At 38.9% G+C, this 23,096-nt stretch overlaps 1 protein-coding gene and 1 pseudogene across 6 annotated transcripts in view; both read right to left on the bottom strand.

The window, feature by feature from the left end:
• The window catches only part of ULK4 (unc-51 like kinase 4), a 591,366-nt gene that overhangs the window by 362,532 nt on the left and 205,738 nt on the right, over positions 1-23,096 (bottom strand). For all 6 annotated transcript variants that reach the window (XM_077865647.1, XM_077865651.1, XM_077865650.1 and 3 more), the window contains 3 exons: positions 2,711-2,844; positions 969-1,090; positions 543-599 (listed from right to left, as the gene is read on the bottom strand). In XM_077865647.1, the coding sequence (XP_077721773.1) occupies positions 543-599; positions 969-1,090; positions 2,711-2,844 (313 nt within the window). The remainder of the gene's footprint in view (positions 1-542; positions 600-968; positions 1,091-2,710; positions 2,845-23,096) is intronic.
• LOC144294374 (large ribosomal subunit protein uL1 pseudogene) lies at positions 12,294-12,991 on the bottom strand (annotated as a pseudogene).

Genomic DNA, 23,096 nt, shown 5'->3' with positions numbered 1-23,096 from the left:
AAAATAATACAATTCATGAGCCACAAAGAGATTATTTTTTGCAAGCAAAAATGAAGTGAAAGATAGGATAATGATTTGTTTTTCATTGCTACTCATCAAAATTAAAGAAAAAGTTAAATTAAGCTTAACTGAGAGAAATGCCATGAAAATGCCATGAAAAGAGACACTACGTATAACTGGACAACATAAGCCAAAGTAAATAATGATGATAATATATTCCCAGCATTCCATTCTCAACAGGTTTATGATTTTAAATTTTTTCATAACGTTTAGTACCAAAACCTATGAGAGTGTTTTCTATGGACTTATTTACCCTACTTGGGCAGTATCTGAACAAAATACATTATCAGGAGAGAATGTATTTTTTCTCCAAATGTCAAATTTTATTACAGTCAACAGATAAAAATATAAAAAGGTCACATCCCTAGAGACAAATAAATACCACAAGGATTTTAAAATTACTTCATTCTGACACCAAATTCCACAAACAGCAGAGACAGCCACATTTTTATTAAGAACGTGAAAAATTCAGTGTTACTCACAAGGAGAGTTCCATAACTGAAAAGGAATTCTTCTGTTACAACTTGAGGTCGAAATACCTGTGTGATGAGAGTTTCCATAGATTAAATCCTGAAAGCCAGGTATAAGAAAACAAAATGAAAATGTTTTATCTGAGAGGGATCCCTGGGTGGCTCAGCGGTTTAGTCCCTGCCTTCAGCCCAGGGCATGACCCTGGAGTCCCGGGATCAAGTCCCGCATCAGGCTCCCTACATGGAGCCTGCTTCTCCCTCTGCCTGTGTCTCTGCCTCTCTCTCTCTCTCTCTCTTTCTCATGAATAAATAAATAAATCTTTAAAAGAAAAAAAAATAAAGAGAAAGAAAATGTTTTGTCTGAGTTGATGTCTCTTAGATTCAGTGTACCAAAAAGGTAGTCACATTTATATGTTTTTCTTCCTAATAAGACAGTACCTGAGAAGTTACGAGATGAAGCACTATAGTCATCAGAGGTAGATACATCTTCAGCTGTTTTGCTTGGACCGTCGAAGGGTGTTTACGACCAGAAACATTGGCCAAGGCATTAAGAATGTCACCTGCAAAGCAGATCCCAGAGCATATGTGAAGATTACAGACCACAAATACTTAGGGACCACCAGTCACTGCCTGAACACTTATGGGACTGCTGTGGTAATTACTCTCCAAATGAAAGAAGTGGGTAGGGGCTGTGTTATTTTATTCACAGAAAGATTATAATAGAAAACTGTGGCCTCTGAGAACACAATGAATACAAGCTGGATCCTCCATCTAGCAATGGAGTATCTAGCAATTTTAAATCAATTTGATAGTAATGGTTTTAGATATTATTCTTCCTTTTCCTTTTTTGTCTTTTCCAAATTTTAACCACGAGCACTTCTCATTTCTATAAACAGAAAAAAGTTATTTAAAAAATTATAAGTGAGGGGTGTCTTGGTGGCTCAGTTGGTTAAGCATCCGACTCTGAAATCTCAGCACAGATCTTGATCTCAGGATCATGAGTTTAAGCCCCACATTGGACTATAGTTCCAGTCTACTTTAAAAAAAAATTATAAGTGAACAGATTACAGATTGCAATTTTTAATAATAGAATAGGATGATAGCAAAACAAAGATCAATTCCCAAAACTTCCCACTGGATGATAAGTCCAATCATAAATAAAACTTGTGATGTAGACATCTGAATCTTAGCATCACATCCTAAAACAGGATGAGTCTGGCACAAAGAAACTCAACTACCATTTGACCAGACTGTAGCCTTCAATTCAAAGTTTTATAAAAGGTTACAATTAAAAGAAAAGAAAAAAAAAAGCTCTATTTTCAATCATTAACACACACACACACACACACATACACACACACACACACACACACAAAACTCTCAAAATATTAGTAAGGAGGAAAAAGATACTGTCAATCAGCCATGAAGATATTTTCATTATCCAGATTTATACTCTAAATTTCTGAGTCTAAAGATATTTTACCACAAGAGCTTGGACCAAATTTAACATTTTTAACATTTCTGGTATATAGCTACATCTGCTGGAAAAGCATGGAATGGGATTTAAACAAAATGTATGCATTCCTTAGATTATTTTAATTTCTCCAAATAACAATGAAAACAAGAGATTATCTGGAATAAATGTCTTTTGTAAATCATTATTAGAAATTTTATTTAAATTTTTTCAAACCAAAGCAATGTGTAAACTTTGAATTGAATATAAAAATTCTTTAATATTTAAACTCTAATGCCTATGGCATTTTTAAACTCTTTTAACGGTAAATAAGTGTGTGGCTGTAACCCGAAGGAAAAATTTTTTTCTTCAGAATAGGCAGAGAGAAATCTTGAGAAAAGTTACCCAAAATAAGAAGCATCAGTCCAATTCCAAGTTCTTAGAGTGCCTTCCTTGTGTTTATTTTCCAAAATTGCCAGTTCACCACAGATAACACCTCAGGGTAACCTTTAGCCTGCTTGTTGCCTGAGTCATGCCACCGATGCAAAATAATTGTAAAAACAGATAAAGCAAATCTTGATATCTTAAAACTACACAATCAAGGAAAGGTGTCACTATGCTCACCTGTGATAAGCAAGAAGCAAGAAAAAAAAAAAGAGGCAAAACCTAAAAGCCCATGCACAGAAAGGCAAGCAGCAAGGGGCCTAAGGATGAGCCTCTGATTTACCCAGGATCCGTGGCAGTTCCTGCACGATGTGACGGATGAGAAGGTCCAGGCATCTGGACAGGTATTCATTGCTGCTTTGCTGCTCCTTGCCTGGAGTGGTCTTTCTGCTGTCTCTCTCGATGTACATCACCAGTCTACATACAGGAAAGTGCAAAAGATTACCTCTCATGATAAAACAGTTGATAGCATCTGTCTGAAAATGCCGCCAAGGCAAGTGTTTCCAGGGGGCACAGTCCCAATCATGCTGACATTTGGAATTGTTGCGATTTGTCAGGCACAATCTATTTCTGCCTTAGAAAAATCTAAACGTTTATGCAGTAAGAAAATAAGGCAACTTTGGATGTATCTGCCAGTGTATTACAAAATAATGCCCTGATTTCATTTAGCCTTGGCCCGTGAAAAGAAACCACATTCTTCAGATGACAGATGAAAGGCAGAAAAAGGCATCTGGGCAGAAGAGTGCTCTTCAAGTTTCAAAGATTCAAAGTAGAACCACAAGTTGTCTGCACTTCTGTTGGTCATCAGTACTAAACTTCCTTGGAACCTCAGGCAAGTCACATGAATTCCAGTTCCTTCGGTAAATTGTATACGTAAATCCAAAGAAAAAGTTTCATTTCAATACTGAGCGATACAGAGAGCACACACTATATCGAAACATCTGGATTTCACATGTCCCTTTGTCTCCTAGTTTTATGATCTCTGACATTTAACAAACATGACTTCTTCAACCCACTGGCATTCAGTAAATCAATCTCTGACCAACTGTGCCTAGCCCACACCCTGGGAACATATTGGACCATCACCCTAGACACTGAGGGTGTGCCCAAAAACTTTTAGGTTCACATTTCATCTGCTTTACTGGATCCACCAGGTACCTTCCCAAATGCCCACTGACTTCAATTCTCAAAAGGGCAGTGATTTCACTGATTTCATCACATAAAAGTCCCTTAATATCTCCCATGTCATCATCCTTCTTCCCATTCCCAGCTTCATTGGCCTCACTCATACCACACAACTCCTACTTCTCAGGATTTCCAACCAACTCCTACTCTCAACTGGAAAGAGGTGGTTTTGCACACAACACACACAAACATATATATATATATATACACACACACACACACACACACACACACACACAAAGAATACTGAAATCATAATGCTTAGCATTCATGTGGCTCTCTTCGTAGATCTGGTCATGCATTTTGCTATTTTTACTCACTATTACTTGGAGCTCTACTAGTGAACACACATGGCCAATACCAAATCAAGTTTACGTTTCCACCAGCCAGTTAATATCTTCTGTTCAAGTCCTTGATTTCCATCCTAGCCACACTTTAACAAATACAAGGCACTAATCAAAATGCAGGGAAAATACTCATGAATCAGCAGAAATGTATCAATGCTACTTAAAGAATTCACAGCACAAAACTTCTTGATGGTAAGTAAACCACAGAAATGAGACCCCGTGACTTCATGATAAGTAGAATCTAAGAGCTTCAGGAGATGTGCTACAATGCCTGGGAGCAGCCTGCTCAGCCAGTCAGCCTGGAGCTCCCAGGAACAGGCAACACACAATCACTGTGGCTGGGAGCTTCCAAGACAAGAGTAGCAACTCCAAGAACTTCTTAATTACTTGGCACTGTTCCCTCAGCCCAATCCAAGGAGTGAGACCTGAAAATACCAAGGATGGGGAAACTCATCTTCCTTTTCTGCCAGCAAGAGGGGTTGCCTGACATCTCTCTGCCCAGCCTTACCATCTGTCCAACAGCTTTTCCGAAGTGAAAGATTATGGCGTCTTCTCCAAGATGAGTATTTCAAACATACCCTCTAATCATAATCTCTCTTGATCCTACTTGCACATTCTTCCACTGTGACCATTCCTCAACTTCAGGGAAACTTCTAAATGAATCCATGACATTTTCTTCCAATCCATCAGCTTCCTCTTTTCTTCACTTACTTCCAACTTCGACTATATCCCATCATCTATCATTTCATTACTCTTTTGTCCTCTTTCCTTTGCAGCCACCTAGCCAAATGAACTCTGGATCAATCCAATGATCTGCTTTCTGGATGCCTGAGAGAAGGCTACTGAAGCTAAACTCTACGATAAATGTGTGGCACCACTACTGAATGGCCCAGAGCAGTATCAGCAATCTGACTACATTTCATTGGTCAATATATTCTCAGTCTATTTTCAAATTTTTCTTTTCTTCAAATCCCCAAGTGTTCACTCTCTCATGAGACTCTAAGCGAGTGATTTTACCTCCTATTGTACAAAGAAAATAGAAAGCATCATGAAGGAACTCTCCTTCCTAATTCTCAATAAGTGCGCCTACTGTGCATTCCATCATAACCACATTTCCTCCCATTCCAACAATGGCCCTATCTCTTCTTCCCCCTAGGCTTTAGATTTCATTCTCTCTCACCCTCTCAGAACCTTAAAACTGCCAATTACTCATTTTCCCTTTTATATATTTACTCTCTCTCATTTAACAAAATACTTTTCATGTTCTTCTAGCAACTTCCTCATTGCCTCTCTAGACCCCTTCTTATCAAACCTCTAAAGAGAAATCTCTACCTAACACTTCCATAGCTCCTTCTACTTATTATTCAACCCACCCAAGTCTGACTCAAAAGGGCACTACTCATCACTTGCTTAAAGGTCACTGACAACCTCCATGAGATCAAATCCAGGGAACACCTGTCAACAACATTCAACACTGTTGTCACTCTTCCTGTTCCTCCATATATCATGACACCATACTTTCCTAGTTTTCTTCTCTAACTTCTTTAGTTGGTCCTTCTCTATGTCTTTGGTTGACCCATGCTCCTAAATGCTCAAGTTTATCAAGACTCAGTTCTATGGGACCCTGGGTGGCTCAGTGGTCAAGCATCTGCCTTTGCTTCAGGTCATGATCCTGGGGTCCTGGGATTGAGTCCCACATCAGGCTCCCCGTAGGGAGCCTGCTTCTCCCTCTGCCTATGTCTATGCCTCTTTCTCTCTCTAATGAATAAATAAAATCTAAAAAACAAACAAACAAAAAAAAAGATTCAATTCTAGATCCACTGCTCTTTTCTTAGTACCATTTGACCCAGGTAATCTCATCCCCACCAATGATTTGATCTTCCAATTACATATCTGCAGCCTAAACCTGATCTCTAAGCTACAGACTTATATAGCCCACTGCTGATTTGACTTTTGCTTTTGTCTCAAAGGCATTTCAAAATCTACATATCCCAGATAAACATGATGATCATCCCAACAAACCTGGTTGTCTTTCAGAACATAATGTCCCATTATGTAAGGCATCACTCTCTACCTTATCAAACAAACCAGAAACCTAAGAGTCATCCTTATTACCTCCCTTCCTCTTACTTCCCACACCAAGTCAATCATTAAATGCTCCCTTACACTATTCCACTCCCAGTCATGTGCAAGCTTCCATACTGCCTTCTCCTGGGCATCTATAGTAGCCTCTGAGCTACCATATATCCTTCTAACCCTTATACACCCTACATCTATGTGGATCTTGCCCATCAAGTTGCTCCTGCATGTAAAGCCTTTCAATGGAATCCCACTGTCCTTAACACGGGTGTTCTTACAACTCTCTATCATGATCTTCAAGACCTGTAAGGTCTGGCCCCCAACTACATCTCCAGGTTTGGCTTACTTTCTTCCCCTCCAGTTACACTGGTCTTCTTCCAGCCCCTCTCCCCTTCCCCAGCAACAAGGTATTGCCTCTCTGCCTCCAGGGCCCTTCTATTCTCTCCTTGCCAGTGAACTCCTACACATACTTCATTATTCACTGCAATGATGTTTCCCTTAAATTAAATCTCTCAACAATATAGTCTCAGAACACAGAATACATGAAGGCTCTTACTCAAGTACAATTTTATAATGTATTTTTGATTATCTGATAATGTTTGTCATCCCAGAAAATTCAAAAATACCTTAGGGCAAGAACTATATCTGATTTTGCTCACCACATCTTTCTACTTCTAGGCACAGTTCCTGATATGAAATCAGTGCCCCATAAGTATTAAGCTGACTAGACACATATTGCTGTTGAAAGTACTCTAAGACTTTACCTAGTTCTCTGAAGCAATTCTTTGGTCTTTATTTTTCTCAAGATCTTTTTCTTAATTCTACTGTTTGATGTGTTTGACATTTATATTGCTGGCTTACATAAGAAGTAGGAAATGAATATTTTTAAGAAGAGCTTTTTCTCAGGAAGAGATACCATAAGTAAAATCAAAAGACAAAGGAAGGAAAAATATTCTCCCATTTGATTCATCAAAGGATGAATGGATAAAGAAGATGTGGTATACAAATACAATAGAACATTATGAAGCATAAGAAGGAAATCCTGACATCTGAGACAACATGGATGGATTTTGAGGGTACTGTGCTAAGTGAAATAAGCCAGACAGAGAAAGAAAATACTGCATGGTAACACTTTTATGTGGAATCTAAAAAAACAAACAAAAAAAAAGTCACACTCATAGAAACTGAGAGTAAAAATGTAGTTGCCAGATGCTGGAGGTGGGGGGAAATAAGGAGAGGTAGGTAAGAGGGTACCAGCTTTCCTCTATGAGAGCAATAAGGTCAGGGGATCTAATGTAAAACACGGTGACTATAGTTGAGAACACTATCTTGTATAACTGAAATTTACTAAGAGAGTAGAACTTAAATGCTCTCAAAAAAAAAAAAGGCAAATCTGTGAGGTGGTGAATGTGTTAATTAGCTAGATGAGGGAGTCCTTTCACAATGTATCAAATTACCACAATCTATACTTTAAATATCATATAATTTTATATGTCATTTATACCTCAATAAAGCTGAATTTCTTTTAAAAAGATAAATTAGGGGAAAATATTTCTAATTCATATCACAAAAGGCTATTTTACACATACATACACACAGATATATATATCTATATACAGATATATATCTATATCCCTATATGTATGTATGTATGTATGTATGTGTGTATGTGTGTGTGTGTGTGTGTGTGTATATATGCCTCCCAGGTATCAATTAGAATAAAACTAAGTAGCCAAGAGAAAAAAAAAATGAAGGATAGGAAAAGGTAGTACACAGAGAAAATAATATAAATATCCCAAGCAAAGAGATGTTACACTTTGCCTATAATAAGAGAAATGTACAGTTGACCCTTGAACAAGGTAGGGGTGCCCCTGGCATAGTTGAAAATCCACATAAAATTTTTGATCTCCTCACCTGAAAAAACTAAATTACTAATATTGGAACCACAATAAATCACTCTTTACTGTGATATGCAATTTACCTCAGAGGTGAACTGCTGCTCAAACACGGAAGACTAGTGTCACATGACATTAAGCAGATACTCTCAACACCTCAACTCACTGCAACTGCAAAAGGAAGTAGCCACAAAATTCTTACAGTAATACAGTATGTGCTACAGTTAATTTTATGTCACTATGATTTAATACTGCATCATTACATTTGTTTCTCTCAACTACAAATGGCACCCTGTATAATCTGTATACTAAGTTTTGATAAATTTTAATATTTTTAAAAATATTTATCTACTTATTTTAGAGAGCGAGCGAGCGCACACATGAGTGGGAGGAAGGGCAGAGGGCAGGAGAAAAGGGGAAGCAGACTCCCTGCTGAGCACGCAGCTCTAAGAGGAGCTCAATCCTAGGACCAAGATCACGACTTGAACCAAAACCTGGAGTTGGATACTTAACCAACGAAGCCACCAAGTGCCCCAAATTTTTCTACTTTTTATGATAGATTTATATGTATTTTATGGCAGTAAATAATAAAACAGACTAGTATCTACATATATTTTATACATTCATGACATACTCAATTTTTTTCAATATTCCTATGCTATGTGCTTCATCTGTTTTTTCAAGTTGTCACAAATCTCCAAAAAAATTTCCAGTCTTATTGAAAAAAATCTTCATATAAGTGGACTCATACAGTTCAAACTCATGTTGGTCAAGGGTCAACTGTATATTAAAATAACTCTTTTTTTGCCCTCAAATGGCCAAATGCAGAAAGTTTGATAGCAAAGACTACCATCAAGACTTGAGAACACTAACACCCTAGTACTACTACTGGTGGAAGTATAACGACACAAATCCCATAGAGAGCAGGTTGGTAGTACCTTCAAAATTAAAAATCTAGCAAATCTACCTCTAGGAAGAAATTATTACATATATACTTGTATACATGTGACACACTTATATTTTCCTGCCTTTAATAGGAAGATACTGAGGAGGAAGATGCCTAACAAAGAGGGCTGATTGAATAAAATATGGTCCATCATTATACTGTAACTATCAAAAAAGCCAAGGAAGCTCTCTATATACTACAGGGAAAGAACTACATATAAGATACATTCATTGTTGAGTAAAACAAGCAAAGTTCAAAACAGTGTTTTTTTGTGTGTGAAAAGAGAAAAATAAGATCTATCATCACATTTGCTTGGATAGAAACTACTCTGGAAGGAAACATAAGCCATAAGCAACTAATAATAATGCTTAATTTTGCATAATGGTGCTCTGGGGCTATGGAACATGAGGTGGAATGTATCTCTCACTTTTGATTTTTTTTTTTTTTTTTTTTTTTGGTTTTTGAACCATGGACACAAGTTATCTACTCAAAACATGAAGTAATATCATTATCCTACAGAGTCCATTTTTTTAAGTCACAGGAATAAAAAGCACAGCATGGGGAACATAGCCACTGATGCCATAAAAGTGTTGTATGGCAACGGATGGGAGCTACACTTGTGATGAGCACAGGATAATGTACAGAGCTACTGAATCACTATGTCGTTTACCTGAAACTAATGTAACATTGTTTGCCAACTATACTCAGAAAAAAAAAAAAAAAAAAAAAGACAGACAGAAAAGTTGTTTAGGTAATGTAATTCTCAATAACACAAGATACTCTACCAAATGATAAATAATGCTAAGTACAGGCAAAGAGACTACTCCTCTTGGTAAGATCTATAGAGATATGCTTTCTCATAGTGCCAAGCATCAAGATAACTTTTAAAAAAGTAGTAGACCAACAATAGTACCACAGCAGTACCCCAAAAGTTTATTATAGTCCCTGGCCCATTATGATTTCTAGATTTTTTTTCTCCTTTCCTTCAGGAGGGTTATTTCATCTAACAATATTAAGATGGAGGTATCACCCAAACCTGTATATATTTCCCTGCAGCACTATCTAAAACTGTGATCCTCAACAAATTTATTAAACTCTTAAAAGCTTCAGTTCTTTAATTATAAATAAGATAATACTGCCTGTGTTGTAAGAGACTGCTGTGAGGATTCAATGAGCTAGTAGCCTGGAGTAGGACACACAGTCAATTCTCAAGAAATGGTAGCCAGTACTACTAATTATTGTTATTACTAATATTAATAATTATTACTACCCCTACCACCAAACTCAAAAAACTGCTTTCTTGAGTGCATGGGTCTTAAGAGAAGGAACCCAGAGGGCAAATTACTACTCATCCTACTCCCTTACTCACAAATCATCATGTTAGAAAATCTTGCCTCTAGCTTCCTCTGCATTTGGAACCCTGCCTCAAGTGATTACAATAAGTCACAGGAATAAAAAGCACAGCAAGGGAAAAACAGTATTGTACTGTCTTTCTGTAGAAGATGTGGAAATACAGGTCATTAAAACTTTACTACTCCTTTTGATCTAAGAAAAAATGTAAACATTTTCTGTAAGGAATAAAATAGCTATCAGGTCCGTTTTGTTTTAAATGAACATACAGAACGTACTACTATTTATTTACCCACTCTTTTACTAAAAGACATTATGGCTGCTGTCAGCTTTTTTTCTTACAGACCATTCTGCTGTGAACACTGCTGCATCTATCTCCTGGAGTACAGGGGCAAGAGTAGCTGAGGTATGTATATAGGAACAGAAGCATGAAAGTTCCACATCACTGCACTGCCCCACTGCTTCCCAAAGTGGCTGTCCTAATGTACTCCCAACAGCCAGGTAGGAGTTGCCTCTGAGTTACAAGCTCATCGATATCTACTGGTGACAGATTTCACCTTTACCGATCTATATCTTGTGGTTTTCATTTGAATTTTCATCCTAATTAACACAGTAAGCATATTTTTGTACTTCTTTATTCATACTTCCTCTTTTGTGAAAATACCTGTTCAGGTGTTTTGCTCATTTTCCCACTGAGTTTTCAATCTTTTGTTACTGACTTAGAGGCATTATTTATATGGTTTAGATTTACCCTCTTCCCCTTCTTTTTTCTTCTTTTTCTTTCTTCTCCTTCTTTTGGTCTTTCCCACTGGAGTCTTCAATTCATTGGAAACTGATTTATCATATGGATTGGGAAGGAATCCAAATCCATTACTCTTTCAGGTAGATAACCACTTGCCTGGTACTAACTAAAAAGGCACTTCTAAAACTAAGTGTGAAAGAGGAAGAGTAAAATAACAAATATGTGGCAAAATATGATTCAAAAGCAACTGATCCCTAAATTACCTCCCCTACCCAATGAATCTAGGTGACTGTCACTGAACTTGTACCCAGGCACTTACTGAAATCTGGAGGTTTATTCTCCAGAGAAAGTAAAACAGGATATTTCTAGATTGGGAGAAAGTAGACCAAAGCAACAAGACCACTGCCTAAGTGCAAACGGAGAGACTAAATGAGTTCCCACTAGGGCTTCCAGCCCCCTTCCACAAACAGGCTCCTAGGATTCTGTCAGCCAGGTCCCTGCTTTCCAGCTGACGACTAGAATGTTCTTTATGCTCTTTAGCAAAACTAGCCCAAAACAAACATATCAGAAATATTAATGCTGAAGTTTCACATTTAAAAATGCCTACGCAGATGATCTTAGTGTGACACTCAAAGTCAAGAAAATTTGTCCATGCACTGAGAACTTCTAAAACAGGCTGTCATTCCTTCAACTCTTAACTATGACCAGACCAAACACTGCCACTTATCTGCAGGTATGATTTTGCTTAACATTATATATTTGCTGATATTCAGCTGTATGTACTCTTTTTCATTGTTGTATAGTATTCCAGTATATGGACCTACCACAATTTATTCATTGCCGATGGATGTTGGAGCTGTTTTAATTTATGAATAGTGCTAAGAATATCTTATGCTGGCACATGTAAGCATTTCTATTGTATCTACACCTGTAAGCAAAATTGCTGGATCACAAAGCATTCCTAGATTCAGTTCAGTAGACACAGCTGATGATCAGTTTTCCCAAAGTGATTAGGAAAATTTACACTCCAAGAGGCAAATATAAGAATTATAGTTTCTCTACATTTTTGTCAAAATCTGCATGATCAGGCTCTATAATTAGAGCCATTCTGGTGGGTATCCACTGATATGTCATCACAATCCAACTGAATTTTCCTGATGACTAACAAGGTTATGCATCTTTTTGTGTGTTAAACGGCCACTTGGAAATGACTTTTGTAAACTTCCTGTTTAAGTCTTGTGTTCATTTTAATTAAATTTTTAATTTTATTATTTTAATTAATTAATTTTTAACGGTAGGACTAGGATCTATTAAACTGTGTCTTAGTAAAGGTGCTGAGGCTTGCCCATGGTGGTCTTGATGTATAAAGCCCAGACATTTTGCCAATTCTTCTTGAGCAATGACACTAGGAAATTGACAGCTAAGTGGATGTTGTACACGAGCTCATCATCTATCATCTTCACGTGGCCAACAGCCACTGCCAGACATAGCACCTTCTTCATCTGGAATTTGATGGTGGACTTCACTTCATCCACTTTGGCCACCATGTTCTCACTGTGGGTAAGCAAGGAAGAGAACTTGCCAGATTTATTCAGGCCTGGACCTAGGATTTGTGGGATCTGCTTGATCAGAGATTCTGAAGCCAAAAAGGCAACATATTTCTTGGCCAACTTCTTGACTAGTTTTTTTTTTTTTTTTTTATTCTTGTTGAGTTTCTTCAGCACCTCAATGTCCATGTGGGGAACATCCACTGCCTTGGCCTCATCACAGTGCTGCTGCTCCCCCAAAACACACATGGAGAACTTAGGGCAGGGGGTGGACTTAAGCCTCACGATGCCTGAGAAGCGTTTGTCCTTCTGAGGGTCATAGTTCTTCAGGCTGATCTGCAGCTCCACCATCTCCAGAAACTTCCGGCACTTGCACTGGTTCCCGGGCAGGACCTCCCGCACTGCCTTGTACAGGGTGTCGTGGGAGACTTTGCTGCTCATGGTAGCTCACGCCACAGTAACCGGAAAAGAGAGCCCTTTTTTTAAAAAGATTTTATTATTATTTGAGACAGACAGAAAACAAGCAGGGAGGACGATCAGAGGGAGAGGGAGAAGCAGGCTCCCCGCTGAGCAGGGAGTGTGATGTGGGGCTCCATCCCAGGTGGAGATCACTACCCCAGCCAAAGGCAGACACTTAACTGAGCCACCCAGGTACCCTCTGTGTTCATTTTCCTATTGGGTAATCCCCTTTCAGTTCTTTAGATATTGTAATTAAGAGCCCATTGTTAATATCTTCTCCCATTCTGTAGGTTGTCTTTTAGTTTTGTTGACTGTATCCTTTGCTGTGCAAAAGCTTATCTTGATGAAGTCCCAATAGTTCATTTTTGCTTTTGTTTCTTTTGCATTCGTGGATGTATCTTGCAAGAAGTTACTGTGGCCGAGTTCAAAAAGGGTGTTGCCTGTGTTCTTCTCTAGGATTTTGATGGACTCTTGTCTCACATTTAGATCTTTCATCCATTTTGAGTTTATCTTCGTGTATGGTGAAAGAGAGTGGTCTAGTTTCATTCTTCTGCATGTGGATGTCCAATTTTCCCAGCACCATTTATTGAAGAGACTGTCTTTCTTCCAATGGATAGTCTTTCCTCCTTTATCGAATATTAGTTGACCATAAAGTTGAGGGTCCACTTCTGGGTTCTCTATTCTGTTCCATTGATCTATGTGTCTGTTTTTGTGCCAGTACCACACTGTCTTGATGACCACAGCTTTGTAGTACAACCAGAAATCTGGCATTGTGATGCCCCCAGATATGGTTTTCTTTTTTAAAATTCCCCTGGCTATTCGGGGTCTTTTCTGATTCCACACAAATCTTAAAATAATTTGTTCTAACTCTCTGAAGAAAGTCCATGGTATTTTGATAGGGATTGCATTAAACGTGTATATTGCCCTGGTTAACATTGACATTTTCACAATATTAATTCTGCCAATCCATGAGCATGGAATATTCTTCCATCTCTTTGTGTCTTCCTCAATTTCTTTCAGAAGTATTCTATAGTTTTTAGGGTATAGATCCTTTACATCTTTGGTTAGGTTTATTCCTAGGTATCTTATGCTTTTGGGTGCAATTGTAAATGGGATTGACTCCTTAATTTCTCTTTCTTCAGTCTCATTGTTAGCAAATGACGTATCAGATAAAGGGCTAGTTTCCAAGATCTATAAAGAACTTATTAAACTCAACACCAAAGAAACAAACAATCCAATCATGAAATGGGCAAAAGACATGAAGAGAAATCTCACAGAGGAAGACAAACACATGGCCAACACGCACATGAGAAAATGCTCCGCATCACTGGCCATCAGGGAAATATAAATCAAAACCACAATGAGATACCACCTCACACCAGTGAGAAAGGGGAAAATTAACAAGGCAGGAAACCACAAATGTTGGAGAGGATGCGGAGAAAAGGGAACTCTCTTACACTGTTAGTGGGAATGTGAACTGGTGCAGCCACTCTGGAAAACTGTGTGGAGGTTCCTCAAAGAGTTAAAAATAGACCTGCCCTATGACCCAGCAATTGCACTGTTGGGGATTTACCCCAAAGATTCAGATGCAATGAAACGCCGGGACACCTGCACCCCGATGTTTCTAGCAGCAATGGCCACAATAGCCAAACTGTGGAAGGAGCCTCGGTGTCCATCGAAAGATGAGTGGATAAAGAAGATGTGGTTTATGTATACAATGGAATATTACTCAGCTATTAGAAATGACAAATACCCACCATTTGCTTCAACGTGGATGGAACTGGAGGGTATTATGCCGAGTGAAGTCAGTCGGAGAAGGACAAACATTATATGTTCTCATTCATGTGGGGAATATAAACAATAGTGAAAGGGAATATAAGGGAAGGGAGAAGAAATGTGTGGGAAATATCAGAAAGGGAGACAGAACGTAAAGACTGCTAACTCTGGGAAACGAACTAGGGGTGGTAGAAGGGGAGGAGGGTGGGGGGTGGGAGTGAATGGGTGACGGGCACTGGGGGTTATTCTGTATGTTGGTAAATTGAACACCAATAAAAAATAAATTTTAAAAAAAGTAAAAAAAAAAAAAAGAGCCCATTGTTGATTATATGTATGACAAATACCTCCCTGTACCCTATGTCTTATCTTGTTATTCTCTTAATGATGTCTTTTGATGAACAGAAGTTCCTAATTTTAAGGTAATTTAATCTACCAGTGTTTTCCTTCCTGATAGTGCTTTTGTGTCCTATTAAAAAAAAAATCTTGGTCTACTCCAAGGTCATGAAGATATTTGCTATCTATTGGAAGCTTTATTGTTTAAGTAACATTTTTATATTATACATGCAATCTACCAGAATTGACATTTTTGTACAGTGTAACTTAATACACTCTCTATAAACTGATATCCAAAATAATCCAGCACCATCTATGTAAAAACCATCTCCCACTGCCTTCCCCCTATCTCTTCTGTTCTTCTCCATGTTTTCTATCCTATCTCTCTATCCTGATCCCCCTTCACTTCAGCAGATTAATTCTCTCTTCAGCTGTGCCTAATCCACTGAGCTCCTACTTTCAGTTATTTTATTTTTCAGTTCTGGAATCTCCATTTTTATTCACTGTTATCTTGTGGTTTTTGTTTTTTGTTTTTGTCATATTATCTTATCTCCTCATAGGCCTGATTACTTTCTATTGAGAGTTAGATTCTATACATGAAAACTGGAAGAATATTTTGAGGCCTAGGATTAGACTTCACCAGACAGGATTTAAGCTTGCATCTGGAAGGCAGCTGGTGTATCAATGAGCCTGGATCACCTGAAACCACTCAGAGATTGAGATGATTCAAAAGTGGGCTTCTTTCCTTGTTCCAGGAAATCCTTTATATAAATAACAAGCAGTCCAGAGACAGAAAACAGAGAAGGTATAAATGTTTATCTACTGGAAATCAGGAGAGCAAAAAGAAATCCTGCCAAAATTCACAGAGTATCAAAAAAGCAAATTAACTCTTGTCTGTAAGCAACTGATTTTTCCTCAGCATTTAAATTCTGTTACAAAATGTAATTATGTTTTACCTATCATAGCTTGAAAAATCTCTTTTTATAAGGCAAAAACTACTCAAATAGTTTCTCAACACTAGCACAGACTTTTAACACATAAGAAAATATCCATTCCCTCTGCTGGGAGAAATAAAAAACTGATGGGATCCATAACAATATCAAACTAACTCTAAAATGACACTCCATTTCTTTGTGCTCTCCCCAGCGCCTTCCCATTACAGGATGTGTTTACACAGGCTATAGTAGGATAGACTGACTTTACTGACAATGGAACATTAGCTCCTAAAAGAATTCACATTCTATGAAGAAAATAAAATGTGGGAACATTTGAGTGTAGTGTCCATAAACACTTTACAGTTGCTCTACAACAAAACTGTAAATGGTATTTCTTAGGCATTCTACAAAGAGATCAAGTTTAAAGGATCAACACTCTGAACTATAATCCAAGTAAACCACAAATAAGTAAGATCCACTTCTCTTCCCCTCCCCCACTACCTTTAATAGAATTATTTCTGCCCAGGACATGTCTGCTTCCCAATCTACTGCCTGCCCCCCATTTCCTTCTATTTACCACTATGATTCATTCCCACTAATGTGACCACAATTTTACTCCCATCTCCCAAGGAATCTTTATGCTCATTCCACACACACTTCCACCTTTATGCTTCCCTCATCTGCCTCATGCTGTACCACTAGGCTTCTATAGCTAAACTTGACATGCCCTAAATTCATTCATATCTCCTGTACTTACATCAGTGCAGTACCTTCAGTAAAATGAGCTCAATGAGTACAAGGATAATGATATTCATTTATTCATTCAATTTATTCACATTCATTACAGTGTCCACTACGTGCTCAGCATTTTTCTAGATGGTGAGGATATGGATCGTGGAATATACATTTGAGTGGGAAGAAGACAATTAACAAATAAATAACTACAAGATACTTTACAAGGTGATAAGTCCTAAAAGAAAGTTAAAGAAGAGTAAAACAATTAGTTCCTTGCCAGAGAAGGCGTCTCTGACAGGATGACATTTAAGCAGAGAGCAGAAGAAGTGAAGAAATGAGCAACGTGGAGGCCAGCACAAAATGTTCCAGGCCGTTGGGAAGGCACATGCAACATCCCAAAAGCAAGCATGTGCTTAGTGTGTTCTGATGTGGCTGGAGCACAGCGAAAGAAAAGATCAGAGAGACAGACTCTAGATCTTGTAAGACTTTAGAGGCCATGGTAAGAAACTTGAATTTCACTCTCAATGAGAAGGAATGGCATTATCTGATTGTGGGTTAAAGACAGCGCTCTGGATACTGTGGGAAGGACAGATTACTCAAATGTAAAGAAGAAATACCAGTTAAGAGGCAACTGTAATTGCTCACATGAGAAATTGTGTTGGCTTTTATGGGGATGGTAGTGTATAAATGGTGTCAATTGATGAGATTCTAGGTATTTTAAGGTACAAATAATTAGACTTGCTATTGCTTAGATGCAAGATGTGAAAGAGAGAAGCCAGGAATAACTCCATGTAACTAAACAACTGGGAATAACTCTATGTAATTAAACAACTGAGAATAGCAGAGCTGCCACTTATTGAGAGGGGTAGAGACTAATGGAATTGCAAGTCTGGACAAGTGTAGATATCAACAAAAACATATGTTACTCAGAAATTTGGGATGGAATAACTAGATAATACTACTGAGCGTGTTGAGTGTTATTGAGATGGTAGAGTCTGGGAGTGGAGATGGAGTTGGAAAGCAGGTCTGGTTGGTACATATTAACTTGAAGATTCCTCTTAGGCATGCCACTGAACATTGAACACTTGGCGATCGTATAAGCCGGGAGTGGGAAGAGGTCATTTAAGGTGCCTATCTGCAGATAAAAGGTTTTGAAGCCACTGGATTGGATGATCACCTCAGGACAATAATGAGAGGGAAACAAGGAGGGCCAGGAATGAAGCAGAGTGGGGAGAATCAGCTAAGAGAGCCTGAGGTGGAAAGAAAACAAGGATTGTCTGTTAAGTTCATACTGTGAGCTCCATAACTACAAAGGTAAATTCTAAGTCCAGGTGGCAAGTTGAACCCAAGTATTTTACTTCCCATGTTTTCATCTTCCCACAGGAAGTCCACTGTAGCCCTAAAAACAGGAAACTGTATCACCATTCACAGCCAGAGCCTTGAAAGAATTTCCTAAAGATGATGGTGCAGGTACAAGTGCAGCAAGGGAAGGCCCAAGTGCCCAGAATAGAAAACCTGCCTGGGGAAGTGGGGAAAACCCCAGTAGTACACTAAACTCTAAATGGCAGGGGAAAAAGACATAGAGGCTGACAAGGGGAAGTAAGTTTCTCAACCCTATGAATGACTCTTAAAGGAACTGCATACCAGCCAACTTGGCACAAAGGCCATGCTAACTAAAAGGAGAAAGAACACAGAGTTTTGTAAAAAGGAAGGAAACATTTATCTTTGTCTTTCCATCAAGGTAAGTGTACTCTTTAACCTGCTCACCTGTTTCCCACATCTCCCCACCTCCCTCCCCTCTAGTAACCAGCAGTTTGTTCTCTATAGTTAGGAGTCTGGTTTCTTGGTTTGTCTTTTTTAATTTGCTCCTTTGTTGTTCTTAAATTCCATGAGTGAAATCATATGGTATTTGTCTTTCACTGGCTGACTTGACTCAGCATTATACTTTCTAGCATCATCTACACTGTAGCAAATGGTGATACTTCATTCTTTTTATGGCTGAATAATATTCCAGTGTGTGTGTGTACACCACATCATCTTTATCCATCATCAGTCGACGGACACTTGGGCTGCTTCCACAGTTTGGCTATTATAAATAATGGTACAATAAATACGGGGGTGCATGCATCCGTATCAGTGTTTTTGCATTTTTTGGGTAAATAGCCAATAGTGTGATTATTCGATTGTAGGGTAATTCTATTTTTAATTTTTTGAGGAACCTCCATACCATTTCCCACAGTGGCTATACTGTGGTTGCATCCCCACCAACAGTGCACAAAGTTTTCTTTTTCTGCACATTCTCAATAACACCTGTTGTTTATTGTGCTCTTGATTTTAGCCATTCTGACAGACAGGAGTGAAGTGACAGTTCATTGTAGTATTTGTTCACTGTAGTTTTGATTGCATTTCCCTAATGATGGGCAATGGTGAGCATCTTTTCACGTGACTATTGCTCATTTGGATATCTTCTTTGGAGAAATGTCTGTTCATGTCTTTCATCCACTTTTTAATTGGATTATTTGTTTTGGGGGTATTGTTTTGAGCTGTATTAGTTCTTTTTATATCTTGGATACTGTTTATCAGCTATGTCCTATGAACAATTCTTAAAGGAACCACATACCAGCAAACCTGGTACAAGGGCCATGCTAACTAAAAGGAGAAGGAGCACAAGATTGTGGGAAGGAAATTTTTTAAAGCAAAGGAATGACTCAATGAAAAGTGGCATATTAAAGACTATTAATCTGGTAGTGGCAGGAAGGATGAGAAAGGGAGTAAACCAGACAGGCAATTAGATGTGACATGTGTACGAGTGGAAGATAAACAGAAAGGAACTCAAGAAGAACAGACTGCCTGGAAATGGTGCAAATAGGAGACAAGATTCCCATAATCTATTCCTGAGAGAATGGCACCTACACACTGTGGGAAGGTGATTAGATAGGTTTTAAAAATGGAGAAGACACACACCTTGTTTTAATTTAATCCATGCCCTTCCTTGAAGATGCCTGCACTCCCTGACCATCTTTAGAACCTCCCAGCCCTGGGACATCTCCACTCCCTTCAAGTTCTGCTGAATTCACTGTGCCCATCAAAAGCATTGCTCCATTGTCTGTTTCTACTGTGGATCTTCCCACACTACTGCCATATGTTGCAAACTGGGGATATCCATCTCATTCAGATTCATCCTAGACAACTTCACAATTGGTTCCTTGCTGCAGCTGTATAGTATTTCCAGAGAACCAAAACACTTTACATTGCTTCACTACACACTAAGCCCATTTTTTACCTATATACTGTACATTCTTGAACTCATAATTGGTATGTTCCCCCATACAGCAAAAATTTGTATTTTAAATAGGAGATGCATTTTTCTCCCATCTCCTTGTCTGAACACTCAGCAAAGCATCCAATTTAAAACTTCTGTTCATAATTAAAGCTACTGTCTCTCAGTTTAGGGTAGCCAGGTAATAAATGGTGTTTTGGCCCAAATTCAAATTGCATTCACCAAACATATCTACAAACCTAATCAGTGATTATTTCTTCAGTTCCTAAATTTATAACTGGGACAAACTCAGCAACTAGCAGAATCCATTCACTGGCTATCTGATCTGTGCTGTGAGTGCTATTATGATCAGAAGGGATACATGGCAGTGTCTGGCATGTCCTCTAACAAGATAGTAAGCCATACCAGCAGAAAACCAAACCACAGAAATTATACCAATAGCAAAAAACTGAAAGGTGCAGAGGTGATAAAATCTATTATGTCCCCATTTAAACTTCCTAGTGGGCCAGTGCAGAATCTTAGAAAATGACTATGATAGATCTTGAATGACTCAAGGTTATCCAAAATATGAACCGGCTGTGACTCCAGCTGCAGCTGGGATTTAAGATTTAGTATCCGTCCTGGAACAAATCAACACAGCCCTGGAATTGTAGTTGCTACTGCCCTGACAAAGGCTCTTTTCTGTTATCAGTGTGGAAGAACCACCAGCATGCATCTGCTTTTACTTATCAGAGTAAACAGTAAATGTTCACTGCCTTGCCTTTGAGTTATGCCATTAAACAGTTTGCAAAGACCTAGATCATCTTGATGTCTACCCAACACCACACTTGTATGCTACTTTGTGGACATGAAGCTGATTGGACCTGAGGAACAGTTAGCAGCAGGTACTTCTGTTGGCTTAGTAAGACATATGAGAGATGGCTAAATCCCATAAAAAATCCATGGGCCTAATAGTCCTCAGTAAAGTTTCTGGGGCTCACTGGTCTAGAGCATGTTGGGGAATCCCTCCAAGTCAAAAACAAGTTATTGCGTCTTCTACGGACTATGACCAAAAGAGTGGGCTTTTGTGAACTTAGAAAGCAAAATATACCATCTTTGAATGTGTTCTTCATAACTAATTTTCTGAGCAATCTATTTAAAAACTTGCTAGTTTTGAGCAGGGTTGGTGTGAATAAGGGCTGTGCTGCACTTCCAACCTGCAGTGTGAGCTACTCTGCCACTCAGGCCTCATGACCTAACACAGCAAGTGATACTCTGAGTGTCTGTGGTACACAGTGGTGATAGAGGGAGCCCCAGGGAAGCACCAACAATATGCATGGATTACAACACACATATTTAGGGATTCTATGGTCTGAAGGGTTGTATACAACCAAAATACACATGTTGGAATCCTAACACCCAATGTGATGGTGTTAGAAAGTGACTAGGTCATCTTTGGGAGGTGATTAGGTCATGAAGGTAGAGCCCTCATGAATGGAATTAGGCCCTTATAAAAGATCCCAAAGAGGTCCTTAGTTCCTTCCTCCATGTGAGGATACAAAGTCTGTGACTGGAAGCCTCATCCAACCATGCTGGCACCCTGCTGTCACACTTCTAGCCTCCACAACCATGTTTCTGTTGTTAATAAGCTACCCAGACTTTGGTATCTTGTTATAGCAACCCAAACAGACTAAGGAGTTTTAGAGCAAAGCCACATGCTCACCTGCAGATTACTATTCTTTTGAGAAACAGCTCCTGATAGAGAATGAATGCATGACTACTGACACCAAATTATCACGTCATCTGAGTTACCTTTCACTACCTGTATCATTAACCTGAAACACCAAGCCACTAGGTTGGGCATGCAGAGCAGTAATCAAGTAGATTGATCAGTATAAGAGACTGAGCTGGAACGGGGTCAGAATGTACTAGTAAGCTGCATAATTAGGTAGCTGAGATTCCTCTGACACACACTCTTCTGATTCCCGCCTTACCCCTGCTTCTTAATCTTGATTAAGAATTATCTATGACCAACTGACAGAAGAGAAAAAGCATTGAGCCACTCAATGGTTTGGTACAACATGCTGGCACCAAACTGAAGTACACTGCTGCAGTTTATAAACCGAATTGCAGGAGTTCCTAAAAAGGAAATCCTCCCCAGTTGGTAGAGCTTCAAATACATTTTGTTGTATTACATTTTTAAATTGAGATATAGCTACAAGTACAGATGCACACTGATTCATAGGCACTGGCTAACAGCTTAGGAGGATAGTCAGGGACTTAGAACAAGATATAAAGACTGATTAACAAGTGCTGAGAAAGGGGTATGTGGGGAGATGTCTCTGAATAGGCATAACACATGAAGACATCTCTGTACCATGTAGATGCCTTCAATGGGCATCCATGTCAGAAGAGGCTCTCAATAATCAGGTAGACAAGATAACTTGTTCTGCAAATGTCATTCATGACTCTCCAGCCACCCCAGGACTCGCTCATGCAAGGCCCACATGCAAAATGGCCAAGATGGCAACAGTGGAGGCTATGCATGGGCTCAGCAAAAGAAATGCTCCTCATCAACCATGACCTGGATATTGCCACTCCGGCCAACAAGAGAAGCCAATGCTGAGCCACCAGATTGGCCCCATTTCCTGGGGAGACCAACCAGTCATCTAGCAACAAGTAGGTTTATGGCAGAGGCAGTGAACTCTCCTTAATGGAATAGTTACATATCCTGGATACAGATTTGCTTTCTCTGCCCATAAGTGTCTGCCAGTGGCACCAAGCATGAATTTAAGAAATGCCTTATTTACCATACTGATAATCAATATAATACTACATCTGACCTGGGAACTTATTAAGAGCAAAAGAAGTGTGGTAATGTGTTCAAGTTTAATTCACTCATCTCAGCAAGCACCCCTCTAGCCAGGAGCCCCTGGCTTGGCTAAAAGGAGGAACGGCCTACTGGCAACTCATCATGGTGCAGCTGGGAAATAATGCAATAAAAAATTATGTTCTGGGGGTGCCTGGGTGGCTCAGTTGGTTAAGCGTCTGCCTTTAGCTCAGGTCGTGATCCCAGAGTCC

Source organism: Canis aureus, chromosome 22 (assembly GCF_053574225.1).
Source record: "Canis aureus isolate CA01 chromosome 22, VMU_Caureus_v.1.0, whole genome shotgun sequence".
In the NCBI taxonomy this organism is placed as follows: domain Eukaryota; kingdom Metazoa; phylum Chordata; class Mammalia; order Carnivora; family Canidae; genus Canis; species Canis aureus.
The sequence above is the reverse complement of the archived record's forward strand: the minus strand, read 5'-3'. Positions and strand labels throughout refer to the sequence as shown.